At 39.7% G+C, this 22925-nt stretch overlaps 1 protein-coding gene across 6 annotated transcripts in view; it reads right to left on the bottom strand.

Annotated features, from left to right (window-relative positions):
- Positions 1 to 22925, bottom strand: part of DGKI (diacylglycerol kinase iota) — a 216614-nt gene that overhangs the window by 17669 nt on the left and 176020 nt on the right. For all 6 annotated transcript variants that reach the window (XM_051784753.1, XM_051784752.1, XM_051784747.1 and 3 more), the window contains 3 exons: positions 21201 to 21226; positions 5648 to 5685; positions 3970 to 4090 (listed from right to left, as the gene is read on the bottom strand). In XM_051784753.1, the coding sequence (XP_051640713.1) occupies positions 3970 to 4090; positions 5648 to 5685; positions 21201 to 21226 (185 nt within the window). The remainder of the gene's footprint in view (positions 1 to 3969; positions 4091 to 5647; positions 5686 to 21200; positions 21227 to 22925) is intronic.

Here is a 22925-nt window from a genome sequence, read left to right as displayed (position 1 = left end):
GACATACTAACAAATGTCATACAAACTCACTCTCATTCGGTGTTGCTTTCTGATGACTATTCAAACTTTGTCACCAACATACATCTCTGTCATGGCAAAATCTGCTTTCCAAAAGCCACCTTAGGGACTCCTGAATCTGGTCAGGATGCAAACCTGAATTCACTGATGACTCTTAACTCTGGACTTTGCAGTGCTAAGATTAATGAAATCATCATCTTTTTTTACCAGAGGATGCTTTCTAATGGAGCAAGGACATTGAGGTTTGAGGACATAGAAATGTTTAGGACAAGATGCTCTACACACTGACTGTTGCATCAGAAGTTCCCACCACAAACTCCTAGGGCAACTGTAAACATCTGCCCTCTCTTCTGTTTAAAATTAAAATAGCCCAGATGAATTATAAAATTCTTGCTTGTCTTTTGAGTTCATAGAGAAGAGGAGAAGACAAGGACAAGGCAAATGAAATTACTTGTATAATGTTTATAAATTATAAATTTTTCACAACTGTCAGATAAAGACTGCAAGCCAAATACAAATACAGATGATGATTTAGGAGGCCCCTTCTCTAATGGAACTTCTTAAGCCTTCCTCAATTCTGTTTGTGCTAAGCAAGTAAGCAGTTAGCTCTCTTCTAATGTGTATGCACTAGGACATGCTGCAGTTGCTGACTGCAGCAATAAGCAGCTGTGGTTCTAATACCTACCAAGTTTGGCCCTCTGTTTCTAGCTAAGCATTTCTTAGCTCAGCTACAGATGAGTCTTTAAGGCTAACCCTCTCACTAAAAGTAAAAGACTCCTGATTTAGGAAGGCAATCTTGAACAACTGATAGGTCTGCATATCTGCCCTTCCTGCACAGGGAAGAGAGAGAAATTGTTTTGCTGGGGCAACAGTCAACACAACTCTTCGTGCAGCAATAAGCAGCTGTCATCCTGACACCTACTACATTGGTGCTTCAGCTGCTATTCCAGGCTTGTGCCGGTCCACTGCAAAGTATCTGGCAATACTGCACAGCAATCTCCTTGTGTGACTCATCTCTGCTATTTCTAATTTAAGATAGGCTATTTTCCTCCCTTAACATCTGAAATCATTCTGATCGTGATCACAGAATAACCTTTCATATTAATGTACCCTGCATGTTTGCAGAAAGCATAAAGCCATCTCCACAAAGGACAGTCTCAGCATCACTACACCATTTTTCCTCCTCCATAATCCTAGTTCTATGGGTCCCACTCCTGTGTTGCATTTGATTCACCCCACCATTTTCAAACTAGGTAGTAAAAATTCCTGATGCAGGGGGTTTTGTCTTGTTTTGTTCCTGCTGTTTTTTTAGAGATATTCAGAAGATTTTTCCCTGTGTGGTTAATAATACATTTTCTGTGCTGTGTGCTTGAGGGTATTTTACAGTGCAACTCCTATTAACACTAACTATCTCCAGTCGTGTATGGGAAGCACACACACTACAGAGGAAGTGCAGCTGGGCAGAGGCAATTGCCAGAACAGGAGTAAGGCTTATTTTTATGAAGGGTGGATATCAGCAGAAATGAGAAGCTAGATACAGGGAAAGCCTCAGATATGAGTAGAGTTGGATCAGGTCTTGCACAGTAATTAATGTTGAGAAGATGCCAGATGCCAGAGAATGCAAAGAAAACAAGGACATTATGATGATGATGATTCAGCAAGACTGCTCATTTGTGACTGGGAAGTGCCCAGGGTAGAAATGAATTTCATTAATTGCTTGGTGGGAGAAGAGAGGAGGCCTCTATTAGAGCATTGTCCCATGCACCCTCTGATCCCTGGAGAATGTTAAACAAACAATGCATTTGGAAAAGCCCAGAGGACATATGTCTGGAAAGCTGCAAAAGCTTCCTGCCATCCTTGGGGATAAAGAGGGGAGAGAAGAACTGAGTTGACATTTGCTCAACCTTCTGATTTGTCTTTGTCTAACAGTCCGTAATCCCTCACATTTCTCTATTTACTTCAAAAATTCCCATGGATTCCCTGCTTACATCCTTATCAGTTAAATGATCTCATTTTAAACCTTCACCAAAAAAACAGTAACTGAGTCAGACTTTGACTAAGTTAAGGTATATGTGTCTAAGAAAAATCCAGGAGGGGTATCTATGACAGTGAACTGGCACAGGTCATGTGCAGGGTGAAAAGAGACCAGGGTCATTAAGAAAATAAAACAAAATTATGCTTGCCTACAGAATTCAGTGGCATATATATGCACTGTGACTAATGAGATAATCCAGAGCAGTTAAATAGGAGGTAGAGTTAGCACTGGTAAGGCTTGTTAGAACTGGTGAGAAAATTAGCCATTGTTTGGATACAAGGCCAACTGCACTTAGCTATCCATATGTAGGTATCTATACATAAAAGAGTAAAAGAGCGATTCAGCCCCCTCAGTCAGATATTTGGGGCACAGTTCAGTTGCTCACACACAGATATTTTGTGCAAATTGATATACCTATGGTCAAGCCTTGTGATGCATTTGGAATGACAGGGATGCCTGCTTGGGCTTCGGCTGCCAGTCCAGCTTGGTCCTCCTCTAGGCCTCATGTGACATCTTGTAGACTCATGCAAATGCCCTGGATACCCAAGGGCAAATGATATTAGACATTTATGTTTATCTAAATGAATAAGGTTCACAGGTAACTGTCACCTGAATCACTTGCTGGACTCCAGTGACTGCCTCAACCAGGATCTCTCTTGAGTTAGTCATGCAAGAAGTCTGCTGCTAATAAGGATTTCCTCCTCACTTCCATCTGCCACTGAAAGAGGACAAGTCTCCTCTAGTACCTTTGTCATACAAGAGCAAATGAACTGAGTCACAGATTCCTGTTGACAGTACAGGAACTTGGACCTATAGACTACCTGACACCTCTATGTAAACACCTAACTTAGGAGACAAGCTGGAACAGATGGATTGTTACTTTTTCCTTTCTTATGAATTGTGCTTTTTTTGTCTCTCTGTACAATTTCTGCAATAGCCTTCGAGCATTAGCTAACACTTATTCCAACTGCCAGAGGCAGTCTCTGTGTTCAGTGCTAACACTGCTGCTGAAACAATATAGCTGATTTTGACATTTGGAAGCCAAAATAGCCATTGATATATTGAAGTGGAGTCAGAGACAAGTTACAAGAATGTTTAAAGAACTAGAAAACTTTTCCTATGGTGCAGGAGGCTGATAACTGTGACTTTAGCTTTATGTGCAGAGCAATGTCTGTATTACTGTAGAACTCTCCAGCAAAAGGGGAACAAGATTATTATAGTTCAACAGGCAGAAACTCCTAAACATGACTGCCTCAGACACAAACAAATTGCTGCATAGCCTGTGTAAGGATGCCTGCAATCCCTGATACTGACAAAGATAAGAAGAGCTGAAAGGGAAAAAGGGCAATGACTTGATCACAGCCTATAAATGTAAAATGGAGATCAGAAATTTTTGCTATTGGTTAATCTTGAATCTATCAGAGACATAATATTGTACGGTTGGAATGAAAGCTAGGTGAATTCAATCTAGAAATAAGTAAACAGGTTCTTGATTGGTGTGTTACTAAATACTGAAATAATAACAATAGCTGTATGGCTTCTCCAGCCCTGCAAATGTTTTAATAGAGATTAGATGCTTTCTACAACATATGCTTTAATTGAAAAACAGCTCAGAGAATTGCTGTGACAGAGGTTCTAACTAGAGCATCACACTGCTTCTTCACAGCCCCCCAGCTGATGCAACTGTGAAAACAACATCCTCTTCAAAAGCCATTCTAATTTTTGTTTTCACACTTTATCTGGAGGCATTACTGTCATTGCTGCCACATTCCCAGCCTCCTGCTCACACACACTGGACATTTTGCTGAGGGAGACTACAGATGAGTGAGGGCACTTCCAGCTGCATGGTATGGTTTTACCTGACTGACACTTGGTTGAATTACAAGCTCTCTGTGGATTTGACTACTGTGACTCACCGTGTTCCAGGATGTATTTCACAATCTCGCCGTTCCCAGTCTTGGCAGCATGGTGCAACAAGGAGCAGTGATCAGGTCCTTGGATTAACAAATTGGCTCCTTTTTTACAGCATTCTATGAACTGGGAAGAAGGAAAAAAAACATAGAGACAGAGAGAGAGAGAGAAAACACACAAAAGGATAAGTTGGGAGGAATAGGAAAACAAATATGCAGGTAAATTTCTTTACCACTTTTCATAGGAGGTCAGTACAAAAAATGGAATAAAATAAAATATTAATTGTAAGCCAGCTTTTAGGTTCCAATGTAAAATAACTGAAACTAGAAGTATTGACAATTATATGGGTTAAGAAGAATAGTCTGTATTTCCTAAAACTTGAGACATTGCTACTCTATTGTTGATGAATTATTGCTTGTTATCAGTGCTTGCAAACATACGGTGAAACTGTTGGAATATTTTAAAATGTATGTACTTGATAGAAAATTCTGGCTTCTCTACTGAAGATTCCAATTTTTCCTCAGCATAGTAGCCAAACATTTTCTGACTAAATCAGAAAACTCCAACTAAAAAATCCAGAGGAAGGTGAGGTAACTATCCCAGATCTCCATTCTCACTCTCTGCCCAGTGTTCAGGGTTGGCAGAGGGGGAAGCACTATTGTGGGGTAAGAATGAGAGCGAAACAGCAATCAGCCAGGTCTCAGAAGTGCTGCAGACTTTGGGGGAGGAGCGGGGGTGGGATCTGTAGTGCAAATAACTGCAGAAAAGGGAGAGAACTGCAACAGTGAGGCATTAATTATGATGCAGGACATCCAAAGAAGGGCAAGAAGTTTCCCTGTCAAAGCCAACTCAAGCAAAAACTTTTCAAGAAGTGGAAAGGAGGCAATATTTTTATGGCTGCTGGTTGAAGAACTGCTCTCTAGATGCTGCAGCCATAAGGTCTGGGGGAGTGGTGTAGAAGGGGCACATGCAGGCAAAAAGTTGGCCTAACAGCACTGTCATTTTTATAAATGACTCCAAGGTGGCTTCTCATAGATAAAATTGCAATCATTAATCACAGTCCTCATCCAAATTCTAGGGCATGTTTTCAAATCCTGACTTGGCTACTGAAACACGCAGCCTGATTAGCTGTCTGACATGGGACCTCAGTCTTAGGGAAAAAAAACATTTTTGCATGAGTACTTTTTCCTCCCAAACCAACTATACCAAGACACTATGTATTTTGAGACATCCATCAGATGACAAAACAACCAGATGAGGTTTGTTCTATCTTATCTGGTGGTTGCCTAGGTAGACATTAAATGATCTATCAACTTGGGGGCTTGGCCACCAACCTCACTGGTGTAAAATATCCCTTACTATGTAAGGCTGTGTCAGAACTACCCTGCTGTTCAACATAGTAATTTCCCTGTTAGTAACTGGCACAGTGCTTCATGCAGTGGCTATGAATCCTGAGCTGAAAGGTGCTGTCTAACACCAGATCCTATTCACTCAAATTTCACACCTCACCTGACTGATGTGTTCCCCTGGTATTCAGGGTTTCCTGGAAAGGTTGTAAAATGGCACTTGCCAGCAGTCCCCATAGCAGTCTATTTATATTTTGAGCAGAGGTGTGATAAAATTTACAGTATATCAGACCAGCAAAAACTGGGAATAAGTGGACACTCAGTGCTCTGTACCTACCTTCAGTAGATCACCAGATATGACTGCCTGTAAAAGTGCTGCAAAGACAAATAGAAAACTAATGTCAGACAGAAAGCATTATGCATATAGCCTCACAGCTGAGAACACAGCTCACAGTATATGTAAGTTAAGAGTGATACCTCAGTCCACTTGCATTCTCATGTACTACCAAACCAATGTAAAACCTGCACTAACACTGGAAAGGCAGAAGACTGCCCATGTTACATGAAAGCTGTATGGGCATCAAGCCAGCATTTCCAATGCTGTCCTGAAATTGCATGCTTCTGTCTAAATTTTTCCCTTGAGACACTTCTGCCCCTTTCAACAGTGTCCACAGGGCTGGCCAAGTTTCTGGCACCTGAGCCATCACTGAAGATATCAATGACATCCACACAGAGAACCCCAAAGTAGCTTCAGACCTGTCAGACTCTGTCATACTGGTGGTGGAATAGTCAGTCAGTCTCCAATACACCGAGAATCCCAACTTGCAGATGACTAAGAGAAATTTCTTAATAATTATTTGTATTACAAAAATATTTTGCCTGGGTTCGGCAGACAGGGCCAAGGTCAGTCCTCACCTTTTCAGCCTTTGTATTTTAGACAGACACAGAAGGAGAAAAAGTGGACAAAGGCTCACAACAAGGCAGGACAGAGCTGCACATAGAGCCGGGAGCTTCCTACTACCCACTACTGTCTGCCCTGAGCCTGCTAAAAAGAAGAAGGAAGGCAAAAACCTGAGACTCTGTATTGCCCTGAGAGGTTGTTACAAGCCTAACATTGTGCGGTTATCTCCTTCTTTTTTTCCCCTTCTATCATGATATATATTGCAGAAAAACAATTATGAATATTCTTTCTGAGAAAGCACTTACATGGTTTGCATCTTAGAAAGCATTAAACATCTGCCTCAGTTCATGCTTTTTCAAGTATGTCTAAGCCCATTTCTATCTTTGAGTCTAGGCAATGCAATCAAATTAAGCATTTGTTCAAGTGCCATCCTTGATAAAGATGCCAAAAGTTCATGTAGGGAGGAACAAGGGGGAAAGAAAACTGTAGTATAGCTTTGCCTCTGAAAAATAACACAGAGGAAACTGCACAGTGTGAATTCCATGAGGAGCTTGTTACGCCTTCAGAAATTACAACACATCCAAGCTAAACACTACAGAAGAGGAAGGATGTTCAAAGGCAACTCAACAAAAGTGCTTTTCTTTGAAAACACGTGAGGTTATATGGCTTTCTGGTCTCAGTAATGCCTCATGCCCTGGCTACGCAGCAGTGGGAAAAGCAAAAACCTAGTCCAGCTAAGTTGTGACTTAGGAAAGCAGTAGCAGCAATTCTTGCAACATTAGATTTAGGGCAGTTTTTCAGTGATCATATGTCCTACAAATCCCCGGGCATCTGTGGGAATGAGGACACACAGATTTTAAGAATGGAAAAAGGCAAGTTAAGAGCTAGAAAATACATTTACGTGTTTTCTTCAGTTTGCATTTTCAGTGGTTTACATCCTGCTTTTTTCCTCAATAGTTCTAATACTGGCTCAGTCCAAACTAACAGCAGAGCAGAATTTAACCCTTGTGTCATTCATTTGGGGTTTTTTCCCATCAATCTGGTCTTACTGCCACCTTTATTTTGTAGGTTACTGCAGTCTGGACTTGTATAAATATTTTGCTCTCCTCACACATGTGAAAATCAAATGATCTGGTGATACCAGTTATTCATTTCCTTCTACATCCAATTTTTGAAGACATGTCTTCCCTGAAGTCACTTCCTAAGAGGCAGTGATACATATTCCTATGCAAGCCATGCTTAAGATTATAGTTCAAAAAAGCCAGGAGAGAAATCTAAGATTCCATGAAAAGAAAAGCCTGATGAGATGTGAAAAACCTTCTATGTTGAGTATCCATAACCAGAAGTTGGTCTGGTGATAAGGCTATTAGGATAAAGCAGCTCTAAAACACATTCAGCATAATTAGACCAATCTTTTCCTCTCTTCCCTAAGCCTCAAATCCAGCAAAGCATTTAGGTAGCTGCTTAGCTTTGAGCTAATTACATTCTTTTCACACCAAGTCTACCTGCACTGTTAAAATTAAGTGCTTTGCTGGAGAAGAACCTATTGCATAAATGAATATATTACAGATCAACAAAACCAGCTGGCATAACAAGAGATTAGACTACACTAAAATAATTCAGTGCTGTAAGCCAAAATGCAGGAAGATGTAGAAGTTTTTGAGCTAGAAATGGAGAAAGGTTTTTTAAAATAGGGAACATGCTTAAATAAACATATGACTATTGCTTAGCACACTAACCCTATAAACTGAAATGGGACTGCTGGGCATATGGAGGAGGAGGGTGAAGATGGCAAAAATCACCTGGTTGTTAAAGAGGTGGTGAAGCAAGCAAGCAGATGGCATTGACAAGAGAGAGCAGACTGAGAAACTGGAGAAAAATGCTGTTAACATGCAATGCCAAGCTAGCTTAAAATTAAAAACATTAAAGTGAGAATTGTTTTATTTCTTCTAAGCAAACTGCACCACTGGTGTAATAAATAAAATTAATTATGCCATTGTTTTATCACACATAAAATACCTTCTGATCTTAAAGATATCTCAAAAATTGCTTGATTTAATAAATATTTTAATCAAGTCATTATTTTCTCAACTTCTCCTGAAACAATCATTTGTCATGACTAATAAAAATGTTTTATTACCTTTTGTGTTTATTTAGGAAGCAGATTTATTGTTGATGAAAAGTGACTGAAGTGCTCTGTCCACGTAACGAGGAAACAAACGCTCAGTCTGCAGTGGTGCTGGACTCCCCAGGCTGCCTTCTCAGCAGAGCTCAACCCTCTCTACTGGTACAGCCCCTACTCCATCACTGACCTCTCTGCTGAAATTGCCAGCAAATGTGTCAATCACTGCCCAGATTGATGAATCTTGACAGAAACAATTACCTGCTAGGATATGGACAGCCAGAAATGCAGGTGATCTATGTAACAGCAGCTTCTGGTTTCCACTGGGTGACTTTTGAGATGAGATTCTAACTACCCCTGTGGGCCAACTTACAAAAGAATCCTCGTTAAAAAAACCCAACCAACTAAAAAAAAAAAACTAAACAAACAAAAAGAAAAAAAAAATCCCCCACCGAACACAAATAAATAAAAACCAAAACACCATAAAACACCAACCTCAAAACCAACCCCCTTACACACACACTTGACTTACAAATTAAATATTGAACAGACACAAGTGGATAATGCACTAACAGAAAAAAAAGTCCTGTCAAAAAGGCTGCTAATTGAATTCTGGTAATGCTGCAAGCTAGTGCAGCTTGAGTCACGGGATAAACAACTCCTAGTACACTCACACATGCTGAAAACAACACTGTTCCTATGGCATGTGCCACTCATCTAATTTCTATGTTAGTGCCCATTACTTCCATTGGAAACAGCTATTTTTATTTCATATTCTAAATATATATGTTAATGTCACCAAGTTATAACAAACATTTTTGTTTCCCAGACATAAAATTAACTTATGAAATCTCAATTGCCCTCTGGTTCTGCTTATGAAGCCAGCGTCACTAAAAGAGTGCTGCAAAATCAGTCATTAAACACTGGCAAACAGATAACAAAGGACTGAGGTATTTGTACCCAGTAACTCCAGAGGCTGCAAGATGTCTAAGAGGTCTCATAGGGCTGCTTGGATGCTCAGAAGAGAAAGTACCTCTCCATAGAAAGTAACCTGGTGTCTGCTGCAACAGTTCATGTTATGCATCTCCCTCCAAAGACTACAAAATCTCCAGAGAAAATGACCTCCAACTTTTCTAAATAAGGAGTCAAACTAAGACAGAGGGTATCCCTCAGAATGGTATGATTCTGGGGGACATGGCTGATCACCTTCAAGAAGGATAACAGAACAAGAGGAAAACAGGAAGGTCCCCTTTTAAGGGTTTTCAAGATATGACACTGCTGCCACCAGGCAATGCTCTTGGTCTCAGAAATTTTGCGAGTTCTTTGTATACCACACAGGTGCAGCATGAGAACGACTCATAAATGTAAGGGCTAACAAAGACAGACCCATTGACTGCAACACATCAAAACAATACGGCAGGAGGGGGCAGAAGTCACCACCTCCACCTCACTCACTTCAAAAGCCATGAAAATTCTCACAAGTAAGGAAAACCTCAAACTACCTCTTCTTATCTGCCCTGCAGAAAAACTTTCTCCTGGATCAAAGCTGCTGATCATCTTAACACCAAGGACAGAAGCAGAGCTCATCGCCAGGTTACCATTACACTAGAACTTTGCTGCTAAAACACTTTCAGAAAGAACATGAAGAAAAAAACTTTTATAAACCCCCGTAAGTAACATCTCAGAATCCCAAGGTTCTTTGCTTAAAGTAGATTGACATGGAAAATATTTACAAAGTTAGTTTTATAATCATTAGTGAGTCAGTAAGAGGAGTTGGTCTGCACTGGAAAGGATCTCAAAGAACAGGACAGTTCTAGTCTGACATCATCAGCAGTACAGGAGTAATGTACCTTTTTACATGAGTACAAGTTATTCATAAACCATAAATATCTTCCAGATTTTATTAGTTAGATTGCACACCTAATATGACCCTTTCAGAGCCATATTTGAACCCACTACTGCTGTACCAACTAAGTCACATAAAGTGCTAATAAAAAAGTGAATAAAAATAAAGTGAAGGTCTAAAAATCGTGACTGGAGGGAGCAGAATTACATAAAACTATGTTATAAAGTATAAGCACCACACAAAGGAGATGTCACATCCATGGCTGATTAAAATGCAGCCTATTATGGATCTATGAATGGAATGCAGTCTGGGAGCAAAGTATTATTTGCAACAATACATCTTACCATGAGTTAAAAAATATCAGGCTCACAGTGCATCTAATCAGAGTATGGCAATGTTTAAGCACATGGGAAATTATGGCAGAATTCAACTACCCTAACTCAACACTGGTTGGAGGGGTCTTGGACAACCTGATGATCTAGGGGTTGATATCCCTGCCCATGGCAGGGGCGTTGGAACTAGGTGATCTTTAAGGTCCCTTTCAACCCAAACCATTCCATGATTCTCTGACCTCAAAGACAATTAGGGCTCATAAAATCTTTAGCTCTTTCTAAAGGCACAGATAAGAAAGTCAATAATCTGAAGTGATTAGTATCATGTAGAAACCACATTTAACAGGTAGTGCCTGCAACTGTCCAGCCTGTTCTGAAACACAGCTAACACTGATTCTGAAACATCAGCTAAACACTGATTCAGCATTCGGAATTGATATGCCATCAGCATTTCAGTGCTGGATCTGTCTTACTGGTTAGAGGTAGCTAATAAAAAATACAGGAGCTTTAGTGTGGGGCCCTCAGAATTTGAGTCTCAGTGTTCACTACCATCTCCCACGAGATTGTCCAGAGGAATTCTTAAGAAATACCTCATGAAATACTGCCTTGCTCAAACCTTGTCAAGCTGATAAAGAAGAAGAAACTATAAGAAATGACATCATCAGATTTTTTGAGAGTTATTAAACTTAACTTGGCCTATCATTAGCTTCCAAAACATCTCTAATTCTTTATTGCTGTTTTAGACCTTGTGAAATTCATGGAGTCAGAAATTTAAAGTCATTACTGTTTTACACATTGAGAATTTAAAAGCTGACCCTAACTAGAAGAGTGCTTTTACACAGTTGGAATCTTCTCAGAAATGATAAGAAAAGAAGCCCTTGTTTTTTATTTTTCCCTAGTTTTACAGAAATCATTAATAACTTCTATTTCAATCACTCAAAAAGCTATGCTCTCAAATGAGTGGACTACATATAGAGTATCATTCAAAAATACATTCTTTTCTCTGTAAACAACAACTTGCTTGTAATAGCTTTATGACAAACTGACAGTAACATAACGTACCCAGAATTTTACAGAACTGACTTTTCTACTCTAGCCATGATCTTCAACCTCAGCTTGCAGTTGAAAAGAGGTGGGGGGGCACCATGGAAAATTGGTTTGTGGGCTACTTCCCTTCTGAGAGGACTATGACAAACAAGCACCTAAGATACAGAGCAGCACATTCACTTGATTTTTCTGAAGGGTCTCCCAGTCCCATAGAACAATTTTAAGGATTCATGATGAAGAAAAGTTGCAAATCACTGCATTTGAGCTTTTAAAAACACTTTACCTCTTTTCAGTACTTAATCTGCTTTTAAAGTTACAAAAAGGAAAAAACCCTATAAAATACATGCACCAAGCTGTCTACATAACTGAGAAATTAAGTTACAAAATTAATAACATTTTGTTGGAATGACTGAGTTCACAGGTCTTTGATCTACAGACAATCTCAAGTCTCACCAAAGCTGACGATGCTTAAATATTTTGCTTTGAAGATAAGCTGAGTGAAAGGAGCAATTTAATGTGTCTTCATGTACTTTATGCACCTGCAAATAGTGGAAGTAACTAATGAAGTCCATGAAAAAAATTAAACAGAAGTTAAGCCTTGTAGGTTGAGAGGTCTCCTAAATGCTGGGGGGAAAAAAAAACCAAACAACAACAAACTCTTCAAATCAAATTTTCCTCCTGATAGAATGAGACAAAGGTCCCTGAATACAAGCCAACAGCTTGGGCAAAAAAAGATGCACCAAGACCCTACATGTGACACTCACCCTTTTTGAAGCCTGTTATTATAGCAGTGTACACCTTATGCCAAGAAAAGGACACAAACATTTGTTTCTATCATAAACCATCAGGACTGAATTTTTCCTTATGCACAGGAAAAACTGTTCAGGAAAAAAAAAAAAAAATCATGGAATTGTTTGAGTTGGAAAGAACCTTTAAAGGCCATCTAGTGCAACCCCCCTGCAATGAGCAGGGACATCATCAACTGGATCAGGATGTTCAGAGCCCTGTCCGACCTGACTTTAAATGTTAACAGGGATGGGGCCTCTACCACCTCTCTGGGCAATATGCGTCAATGTGTTACCACACACACACTGTAAAAAATGTATTTCTTATATTGACCCTCTTTCAGTTTAAAGCTACTTGTCCTTGACCTATCACAGCAGGCCCTGCTAAAATGTCCATCCCCATCTCTTTATAAGCCCCTTCTAAGTATTGTAAGGCTGCAATGATGTCTCCCCAGAGCCTTCTCTCTTCTTCAGGTTGAACAAAATGTCCACTGTCATGAGAATATCCTGCAAATACAGCCCATGTACTGATGAGGAATCTGGCAGAAGAATATTTCCACACAGTTCTTAATCTTTGGCACTGAGCCCTCAAACCAAAACATCTTCAGCAAAAAGATGGCAAACAGATGAGGAGAATCAGTCTCAGGCTTCAGTGCTCAAGAAAGAGGCTGTGCTGTAACTACCTGAGAGGCATTTTGATGAGGAACTTGATTGCCTGTAAGCCCGAAAAGGCCCCAACTTATAAATGTAATTATAACTTCTAAAGAAACAAAAGTCTCTCGCTAGCCATTTTAGAAACTCTGGTCATATATATGAAAGATACGTCATATCCTTCCAATCTAAAGTCAGCCTTGAGAAAGAATCCAGTGGTCTACATCTGAAGCAACTGTCTGGCATGGGAATGGGAAAAGGTTCCTGAACTTGCTAGAGGAGTTCTAGTTCTCAGCTCAACGACTGCATAAGAATCATGATGAAAGTATGACAACAAAAAATAAATGCAGTTTAGAAGCTTCCTGCCTAGAACACAGTATCTCTTGTGTTGACTAAAGTAAAGACTCATTGATTTTTAATTTTTTTTTCCAAAATGTGTCTGTTTGCTGCCACTGCCCACTGTCCTAAAGAAACAAGTGGTAATGAAGATTCCTCTATGGGTTTTCAGATTTGCAAAAGGCTTGGCCTTCTTACAGAATCTGAGGGCAATGGCACCAGTCTATGTAACTCAAAATAACTTTGCTGTGAGGCCGTATTTCCATGAAAGACAACCAAGTAAAGAGCCCGAGAGATCAAAATGCTCCCCGGGAGACAAAAAAACCCCAACAGTGCAGCAACCCACTGCAACTAAAAGCTCAAAAGCACATCAGCTGAAGAGCAGCTGGACACAGACGTCTCATGACCGTTCAGCAAGAGGAATATTATGAAGGCCTTCACACAGTATCTTGAACTAATTCATCTGTACACGAAAACGTGCATAAGCACACATTCTCATGTGGTTTGAGAGACACTTTTGAAGTCCACTGGCCCTCTGAATAAGTCATGCTCCAATAACATCTATTTCTAGGATTGCACAAAGTGGTAGAGATCCCTTTTAAATATTTGTGGGTTGTCCTTTACTTACAAAAGCACTCGATCCTGTGCAGATTCAAAGAAGAGAACTGACACAGTTTTGATTGCACCTGTTTGCCCAACTTGGGAATAAGGCAAAAATTTTAACATACAAAAAAATCACCCATTACCTAGATGGCTAGAGATACAGATTATGAACCTTTACCTTTTAAGAATTTTAAATTCAAACAACAGCACCAAGCCACTGTTTGGGGGGGGGGGAGTAAGAATAGTCACACATTCTTGCTGAAGGGAAAGAAAGGCTAAATTCTCACTTACACAGAAGTCCCTTCATACAACTGTGGAAGGATAAAAAGGCTTTCAAAGCAGATGTAAATTACACTCAAGCTGCCTTTAAAGTCCCATTTTCACTCAGACTAGTTTAAAGCTACTTTGATGCCAATTAAGAGTCCAACCTGAATTGTTTATGTGGCACTGGTGTAGAGTTGAGAATGCAGTTCATAGTTAGGAGTGGAAGTATTCGGACCCTAATGTTGAACTTTTTCTGCAAGACCATTTAACTCAGATTTACAAAAGGAAAGGATAATAAAGAAAAAGTACTTCCTTTGTAAATAGTTCAGACCCCCAAAGAACAGTTGCAGATAAACTAAGTACCATCTGGCACACATCATCACTTTTTTTCTTTCCTTTTCGATTCCACCCATTTTATTTTTAAGCCAAGACAAGAACAATTAATGTCATTTTCAGGAGTGATGTGGTAGAAGAAAATGTCTCTGATGAAGTGAGAACACAAGGCAGGGAAGACTTTGGCTGACTAATGCAGACAGTTTATCAATGGAGTGGCACAACTTTGGCAGAAAGAGAATTCTAGGTAAAATAATTAAGCAATGCTTTATTTTTAATTTAAAAATAAAAGGACAGCCAAAAAAAAAAAAAAAGAACATTGTGGGCCACACTGTTCCTCTTCCCTGACTTGGAGGACCATTACCATCACAGGCACTCTTAGCACACTCCTTGAAGTTTTTTGTCGCTGCATCACTGGCTGCAGTTCCTTTGCCTGGCAATATCCAAGTAACTCTTCCTAAAGCTAGGGCTTCACAATAAGACTAAATCATCTGAAAGTCAGTTCAAGAATATTTTTTCTAGCCAGAGTCTTCAGTGGGTGAAGTGACTGCCACTCTAATATGACCATGAGCAACCTCCATCAGAAACAAAAAAGAGGAGCAAAGTAGGTTGCAAGGTTACCCACAGCTTTTGCTTGAAAACAGGTGCTCTGATTCAGACAACACACTCCTTACTCCTACTTCCTCCAGAGGGGAAAAGGATAATGGCAGTGGCCATCTGGAAAGAAATGTTTCTCTGTTTTCATCTATTACTCATTCAGATGCCCACATCGGCCAGATGTCTCCCTCCCAGCTGCCTACTGACCCCTCAGGCTGCTTGGATATGATGAAAGGTGGGGTGTAGGTACCTTTTAAAGGTTTTGTCCAGAGAGGATCTGCCTCAGCCCGAGCTGTGCTTTCACAGAATGCTTCCTCTTGCTATGGGTACCTTGGGTCTGCATCAATACCAGCCTCTGCTGAGAAGCAAATGAACAAACCCAGAGCAGATCCCTGAGTATATTGTTGGCTCAGCTGGCCACAGACACACTTTCAAAACACTGTCCAGGAGGGCTTTCTTCCCAAAGTGGCTAATTAATCAAAAGGAATACCTGCAGTGCAGTACACCCCAATGTACTGTCTTTGAATTGTTCAGAGGAAGCATTCCAAGACATCTCAATTTGTTGCTAGGTAAACGCCTCCAACATCACCCATACAGCTTCTCAGCTCTCTCTTTTGAAGGTAGCTGGTGCTCCAAATAGCAATTCATTATTTTTATTTTTTCAGTTCTACCAGCACTGAGATGTTTGGGTTCATTCATAGCACCCTGCTTGTCCTTTTATTCAGTGTGGTAGGAGGCCTCAAAACTCTTGAGAACATCCCTTTGCAGACTATGATTAGCAAGACTAGTGAACAGTGGCTCCATAAAGAAGAAAGGAAGTTAAGACAGTGAAGCCTGTGTTCCCACAGGCCACTAGGAGCAACAGGAGTGTTATCCATTCTTGTACTATTTCCTGAGGCTACAACCATTTTCCTCCTTGCACGGGTTCAGACCTCCTCTCTTTAATGGAGCAGACAGCACTGGAGCAAATACCACAGTGCACAGGACATTCTGCCTTCAAGGTAGGAGCAGACATTGCACAGAAAAGCATTTTCCTGTATGGGATGGAGCTGCCACTGCCTTCCATTCACGCACTTGATCACTCTTTTCTTTATAATTCATATAGCAGCTCTCTCAATCCAGAGGGACATCTAGAGACAGAATTAAACCTCTCACCTCAAACTTCCAGTTGGAACCTGGGTCAAGCATTTGCTGTGGAATTTTTTTCTAATAGAGGCAAATTTGGATGTCACCGTTACAAACTCACTTCACTTCTAATGCACTCCCAGCTCTACACAAATCCCCTCTAAGTGTAGGATATCCAGGCTGGATACTAAGTATCAGCATGAAGCCACCACCTGTCAGAATCTGAAAGATCTTTCAGTGTCGCTATCTGTCTTTTCAAGCAGAAAACCCATCCCATACCTTAATCTCTTGAATAATATTATTATTTTGTAATAACTAACTCTCTCCAAGATTTCTCCATTGAATGTATTCACCTCTTGTTTTAATTTCTCATTTGTATCCTATCTTCATGAATTTTGAATCTATTGCACCAGAAAAAAAACAAAACAAAACAAAACAAAAAAAAGAAACCCTGAGTTTAATCACAGAAATTATGCTGATGCAGTAAAAAAAAAACCCTAAAAAAATACATGTCGGCTGAAAGTAAACAAGGCAAAAAGCCCAGTGTCATGGGTTCATAGAGAAATGAGAAAGAGAGCAGTGACATAAATATTTGAAACCTCTAGTCTCCAGATTAGAATGCAACTCAGATGCATAAGGATTAAGCTCTGGTTGACTGCTACTTGAGGTGCATTAGTATGGCTACTTAAAACTGAGTAATTCCATCAAAGGCAAGGTTCTTCTGTTTGAAGTTAGACAAACAAGTATTGAGCAGCATCAGCTCCAAGTTGCCATTAGATGAATAGCATGCCAATGTCCCTACACCATTAATAGCAACACTCAAGAGCTTGCTGGTATTTTTTTCAGAATACTTGAAATAGAAATGGAACTCACTGTACTCTTTTTAAGACTGTTTCCCTCAATTGCTTACATCATGATGAAGAAGAGCCAACTCAATCACGCAGATTAGCAGAGATAAGGCAAATTTGGTCAGATAAAGTTAGGCCAAAGACAATGTAAAATATATTGTTATTTAATACATTAGCAGTGGAAAATTTGTAGGCAAATTTCTACAGGGTGGCTGTGAAGAAGAGCAGGCAGGGCACAGTCTAGTGTACATGTAACGTACAGTGCAGCACTGAAAGGTGCAGGATGAAGGAAGGGTTTGGTAAACCCTCAACAATTCACCTAACAATAATCAGACAACGACTGTGCACTAGCCAGGCAATGCATTAAAAATCTGCATTCCCCTCACAGTACCATACCTGCTCTAGAAACAATGGATGAAATAACCTCCAACAGTTTCAGACCCCCTGAGCATATGGTCAGGATTTTTATATAGTGAAAATACAGCAGGTGGTAGCATTAACTAACAGATCACTTGCATGGCCCTCCCTCATGGCATCCACCAGGTCTTCTGTGGCCCTGACACTTGTCCATTGTTGAGTCTCAGCTAATCCCAACACCCAAAGAAGACCATTGTCTCCCAGGGCTGCAGGGCATGTAACTGCACCAAGGCCTCTGTGACCAAACAGGTTCCTCCTCCTTCAGAGTCATCCCTCCAATCCCCTGCCTAAACTACTCTGCTTTGGTATTTACTTGGCTTGTATCATTTTGTCAATCGGTTAGAGAATTTGAGGGTTAGGTCTGCTCCTTTTGTGTTTCATTTGGTTGGTTGGGGTTTTTTTTAATTAAAAAAAAAAGGAAATAAGATGATAGATTTCACTCTTTACTTATCTGTTTCCTAACTACCTGTACCAAGAACAAAGACACAAAACTTTTAAAATCTCTAAGAGGTTTTGGGCATTTTTTCTTTTGAAGTTTGGCATTTTCTAGCAGTACTGTTTCCCTTTCTGTGCCAATTAAAATGGCTCTGCTTTGTAACTGATAAGGGTGCCTTTAACACGTGTCCACAACAAGGAGCATTGTGTGCTGTTACAATTGTTCAATAGATGCCCAGTCTCAGACAGATGGTGCTTTATCCTCATCCACTTTTCAAGACAGCACAATGCATTGTCCCGTCAGGGATTAATGGAAGTGCCACTCACATTAAATGCTAATTCTGGTAGCAAGTCTGTTAGTACACTACAGATGCTACAGCTACTGTTTGCAACTAGTACTTGAAGCAGGCAGTCCACACTGGAGGTGATTCAGGACATTCAGAAACCAAATGGAGGAGCACAATCCAAGAATCTATGCAGAATGCAACATCATGGTCAATGGGAAAGAGATATTTAAAAAAAGAAAGACAAAGATGATGGAAAGAAGAAAAAAACACAGAGAAATAGTAGAAGAAAAAAAGAGGACTGAATATTAAAGCAGACAAATCAAGGGTCAGGAACCAAGTGGAAGGTTAGAACTAGATCCAAGACAACAGAGAAGGTGCCTTTTCTCAGAAATTATCAATATCACGTCATCAGAAAATCAGCATTAGAATGGTGTCCCATAGTAAGAAGAGGAGCTGTAACACAGGACACAGAGTGATACCAGTGAAGGTACGTTATTCTAGAGTTGGATCTTGAACCATTGTGTACCCCAAAGCATTACTGCCTTATAAAATTTCATAAGTGTTTAACATACTGAATAGGTACACAGTTGAGCACTGATTATTAATGAAAATAAAGTCTCAAAATTGATTCCAGGATACATACTCCAAGAACAATATACCAGGAGACGTCTGCATAAACACTATAAAAGACAGGCAATTCAGAGATAAGTTTTCAGCTCTCTTGTGGACCCTCTCTTTTTTGTTTAGGTAAGAGATTTGAAATTTAAGACTAATTTGAGATGTTCCACACATGCAGTCTCAGTGGACTGAGAAGCATCTAGGTTCTAAAAACCTTATGCTACAGCCCTTTTATCACATTTTCCTTCTAACACTGTGCTCAATACTAACACATGGTCTGTATGTGGCACAGTGAAGAAAATTCAAGCATTGGACCTCTCTATCTGAAAAGTCACCGGGACATGGGAAATCTTTTGTGTTTGAGAGAAGCTCCTACACATGGATGACAAGTTTAGCTAGATACTCCATGGTCACAAAACATCTAATAACTAGCAGTATCACTAATTAGTCAAGGGAACATATGTCTTTCACTCTACATTTAAGAGGAGGTTTCTTATGAGAGGAAAGGAAAAAAGAGAAGGAAGAGGCTACTCAGAGGTGTTGATCAAACCTGAAAAGCCAGACCCTGGTAGCAGATGGTAAATGGCAAACAGGAGGGTTTTGTGAAAAAACTAGAATAGCATAAAAATAGTGGAAAGAAGGAAAGCATTACGGCAGCAGAAAAGACTAAACTTTAAAGACTCGCAAAGAGATATATATACACTGTCTGTTGCTCCATTAATAGATAAAAATGAAGCAATAGAATAAATTCAAGGGAAATGAAAAAGCAAGAGCAGCCTATCACTAAGCTTATGCACTGAAATGCAGCTTGAATCCAGGTCCTGAAATAGTATATTAGACCATAATGATTTCAACTTTCCTCTGAGGGTTGGAGACATGAGGTATGTTGTTAACTTCTCACAAGTCTCCTGTACTATGGTCATGGTAAAAAGCAGATGAACTATTAAATAGGAAAACTCCATCTGCTTCACAAAATCAATGACCTGCAAATCATAGGAAGCTAATAGGCTACACCAGGAAATTAAACCTGTATACTTCTGCCAGTCTCATATTCTTAGTTGTCAGGTGATCCACTTCTGTCAGACACTAGGAATGGAATAGATGGGCTATATGCATCTTTGGTTTTACATGTTTGTCCATTTTTATGGCTTTCTTTCTATCTTTCTTTACTAAAAAAGAACTTGTCAAGGAGATGAAAGAGAATTTATTAATGACAATATGTTTGACAGCCACTATACTGGACTAAAAAGCTCTTGGCTGGAGCCAAGGCTAATTTAGGTTGATACTTAACTAGTCACTCCACATTCCAAGTTAACATAGTTCAGTGACATGCTTCCAGGCTCAGACTTCCTTACATCTCCATTTGCAACAGTCCTTACTATTCCCATCTGGACCTTTCCTGAATAATACTTATTACATTGGCTAGAAAACTTGCGGACTGTATGACTGCATACAAATTGAACGCCAGAAGAAAATAGATATTTATTTCTTTTTAGGCCCACAATAGTATTCCCAGTTCAGATTTACATGATGAACTTTCTCCTTGCAGTCCGTCTCCTTTTTTTCCCCCTCCCTTCCTTATGCAACTCTGCCAATGCAATTCCCACCCCCCTTACAGTATGTGTCTTGATTTCAGTACCAATGCAACCACACTTTAAGGTACTGTAGAGGGATATTTATAGCACCTAGCTCTAAGAACCTAAGTTGGTCAAATTATTAACCAGTTAATTACCTCAAACTCCCTCTTCAGTCCATAGGTAAAGATCAGATCCTTCAGTCTCCTTCCTTGCAAGCATATTACCATAACCTGTAACACTTGCTACTTTAAGCCATAAGATTTTTACATGTAGAAGCTCCTAGCTGTGCTAAATTCTGTACTGTCCTACCAAACTCACTTTATTGGTAACACAAGATAATGTGTGTTCAAGACTTTAAAGCATAATAGACTCTCCTTTCAGCTACAAAGACGCCGTCCTGTAAGAGTTATAAAAGAGGTACTTATCTTGACAAAAAACATACATTTTCCTTTAAGCCCACACATCATTTTCCATAGGTGAAGCCCTGTACAGTTGGGTGAAAAAATTGTAAATGCTTGCAATTGTTCCATTTGATTAAGTAAGATTGATTTCACAAATAACACTGGCTTAACTTCTGTCAGTCCCAACTAAATCAACTAAATGATCAAGCACTTAATGTCTAGGGTTGAGCAAAGTTTGATCAAGATCAAAGTTTCATTTTTACAAAGTCATTTTTCTCCACCATGAGGGTGTTAAAATATAGCTTACTAGCTATTCTTTGGTCTCATTTTTAATACACCATTAGTATCAATAAAACAGATCTTACCTTGATCTTCTGAAGAAACTGGTGACCTGGAACAAAACAACAAAATCCAGTCAATCTCTGGTAAAAAAAGGCCACAAATAAAATTCAGTCTCAGTGTGGGGAATGGGATATGGACTAATTTGAAGTTTTTATTTTTTATTTCTTATAAGAGAGGATTGAAAGGCATCTGGCAAAAAAAAAAAAAATAGAGCTGAAAAGGACAGAGACCTAATCTAGCAGCAGGTTCTGCAGGCCAGAGTGACCATATGGAGTCATGTCCCTGAGGACTGATGCCAAGAGTGTCTGTAGATACTTGGCAAAAAACTCATCTACTACTGCCACTGCCAGAAGAAAACCTCTCAACTAAGGGTGGTCAAGGAAATTACTTCTCAGCAGGAACTCACAGTCATTACAGTGGCTTTTTTTTTTTTTGCCATAAGTCATTGTAGTGGCTTGCATAAAACACTAGTCATAATTAATAACAGTTAATGTCATCTTCACAAAAGCAACAGAACAGATAAAAAAATAAAAAAAAAAAAGGTCTGGAATAGATGTAGGTACAGAAACATACCAGCAGCAACACAAGTTATAGGATACCCTAATTGGTGGATAAAGCCTCTGATAATACTTAAAGAGAGTGAAGGGTTTTAAAACATGAGGAACCTCTCAGTGCCCCTGCTGATAAACTGAAGAACCTCACTGAATTCCAGGGATTTGTGTCACAGTTCTCATCACTAAGGATCACGCTGCTCATGGTTTTGGTCACCACCCACAACAAAGGAACATAAAGAGGCTTAAGTACTGACCCTTCATTTTCCCTTTTGCTGCAGTAGCCTGGCTTAGCAAAACTGGGCCTACCTGTATAGATGATTATGGGATATACCTTCATTATTTAAACCAGATTGATAGCATGCAGTGGACTGGACCATTGCCTCAGCACTCCCCCAGCACAGATTCAGTTACATACATAGCCTTCCCATCCAGGTAACAATGAGTTTGTTCCTGCAGTGACTGGGGCAACCCATGTTTCCTTTCCAAGATATTTAATTTTACAACAATGTATAAAAATAACAAATTACAAAGGATTTAAAAATGTTAGTGTTGCCAACAAACAGATCAAAGCTGACATAAAAAAAGCAGCCACAGAGGGGTGAAGGGAAAAGAAGGAACAAAGGGGAAAAGAGCACATGTATATTTAACTGACTCAGCAGGGGCTGAGGGTTGGAGGGGGGAAAAGAAGGGTTAGAAACCCTGGGTTGGAGGAATAAAGAAGCTGAGGAAGGAGTCATGATCTCATTTCAGAACAAGGGTCTGAAAAAGAAGGTTGAGGGCTCATAGAACATTAGAAGCAGATATGCAAATATCTAGATAGATGCAAACAGAACAAATGGAAAGAAAAGAAGGAAACTTTCCTGACAAAGTATACCATTTTCTTTGCTTTAAAAAAGAGAAAGATTTGCAAATACAGAGAGGAAAGAGTTACAGCACAGCTGGAGCAATGGTCACTGCGAAAGGAAAAAATTTGATTGCCTAATTGAGATTCTGACTGCACAAGAAGCCAATGTGTCTGTATGGATCAGAATTAATTAGTCCTCTACAGTCATTAAAGTCTCTGATTGCTACTGAACATCCTAGGTATGCATCCTGCTCTGCTGCCAACCAGAGCAGCTCTGCCTTTGCACTTCAGCTGTGTCTGTGGAAGTACAGCAGAAATGCAGGTAACTGGAGGATTTAGCACACATAACT

The sequence above is a fragment of the Manacus candei genome, unplaced genomic scaffold, assembly GCF_025592945.1.
Source record: "Manacus candei isolate 608988 ecotype Guabito, Panama unplaced genomic scaffold, ASM2559294v1 h1tg000018l, whole genome shotgun sequence".
In the NCBI taxonomy this organism is placed as follows: Eukaryota; Metazoa; Chordata; class Aves; order Passeriformes; family Pipridae; genus Manacus; species Manacus candei.
The sequence above is the reverse complement of the archived record's forward strand: the minus strand, read 5'-3'. Positions and strand labels throughout refer to the sequence as shown.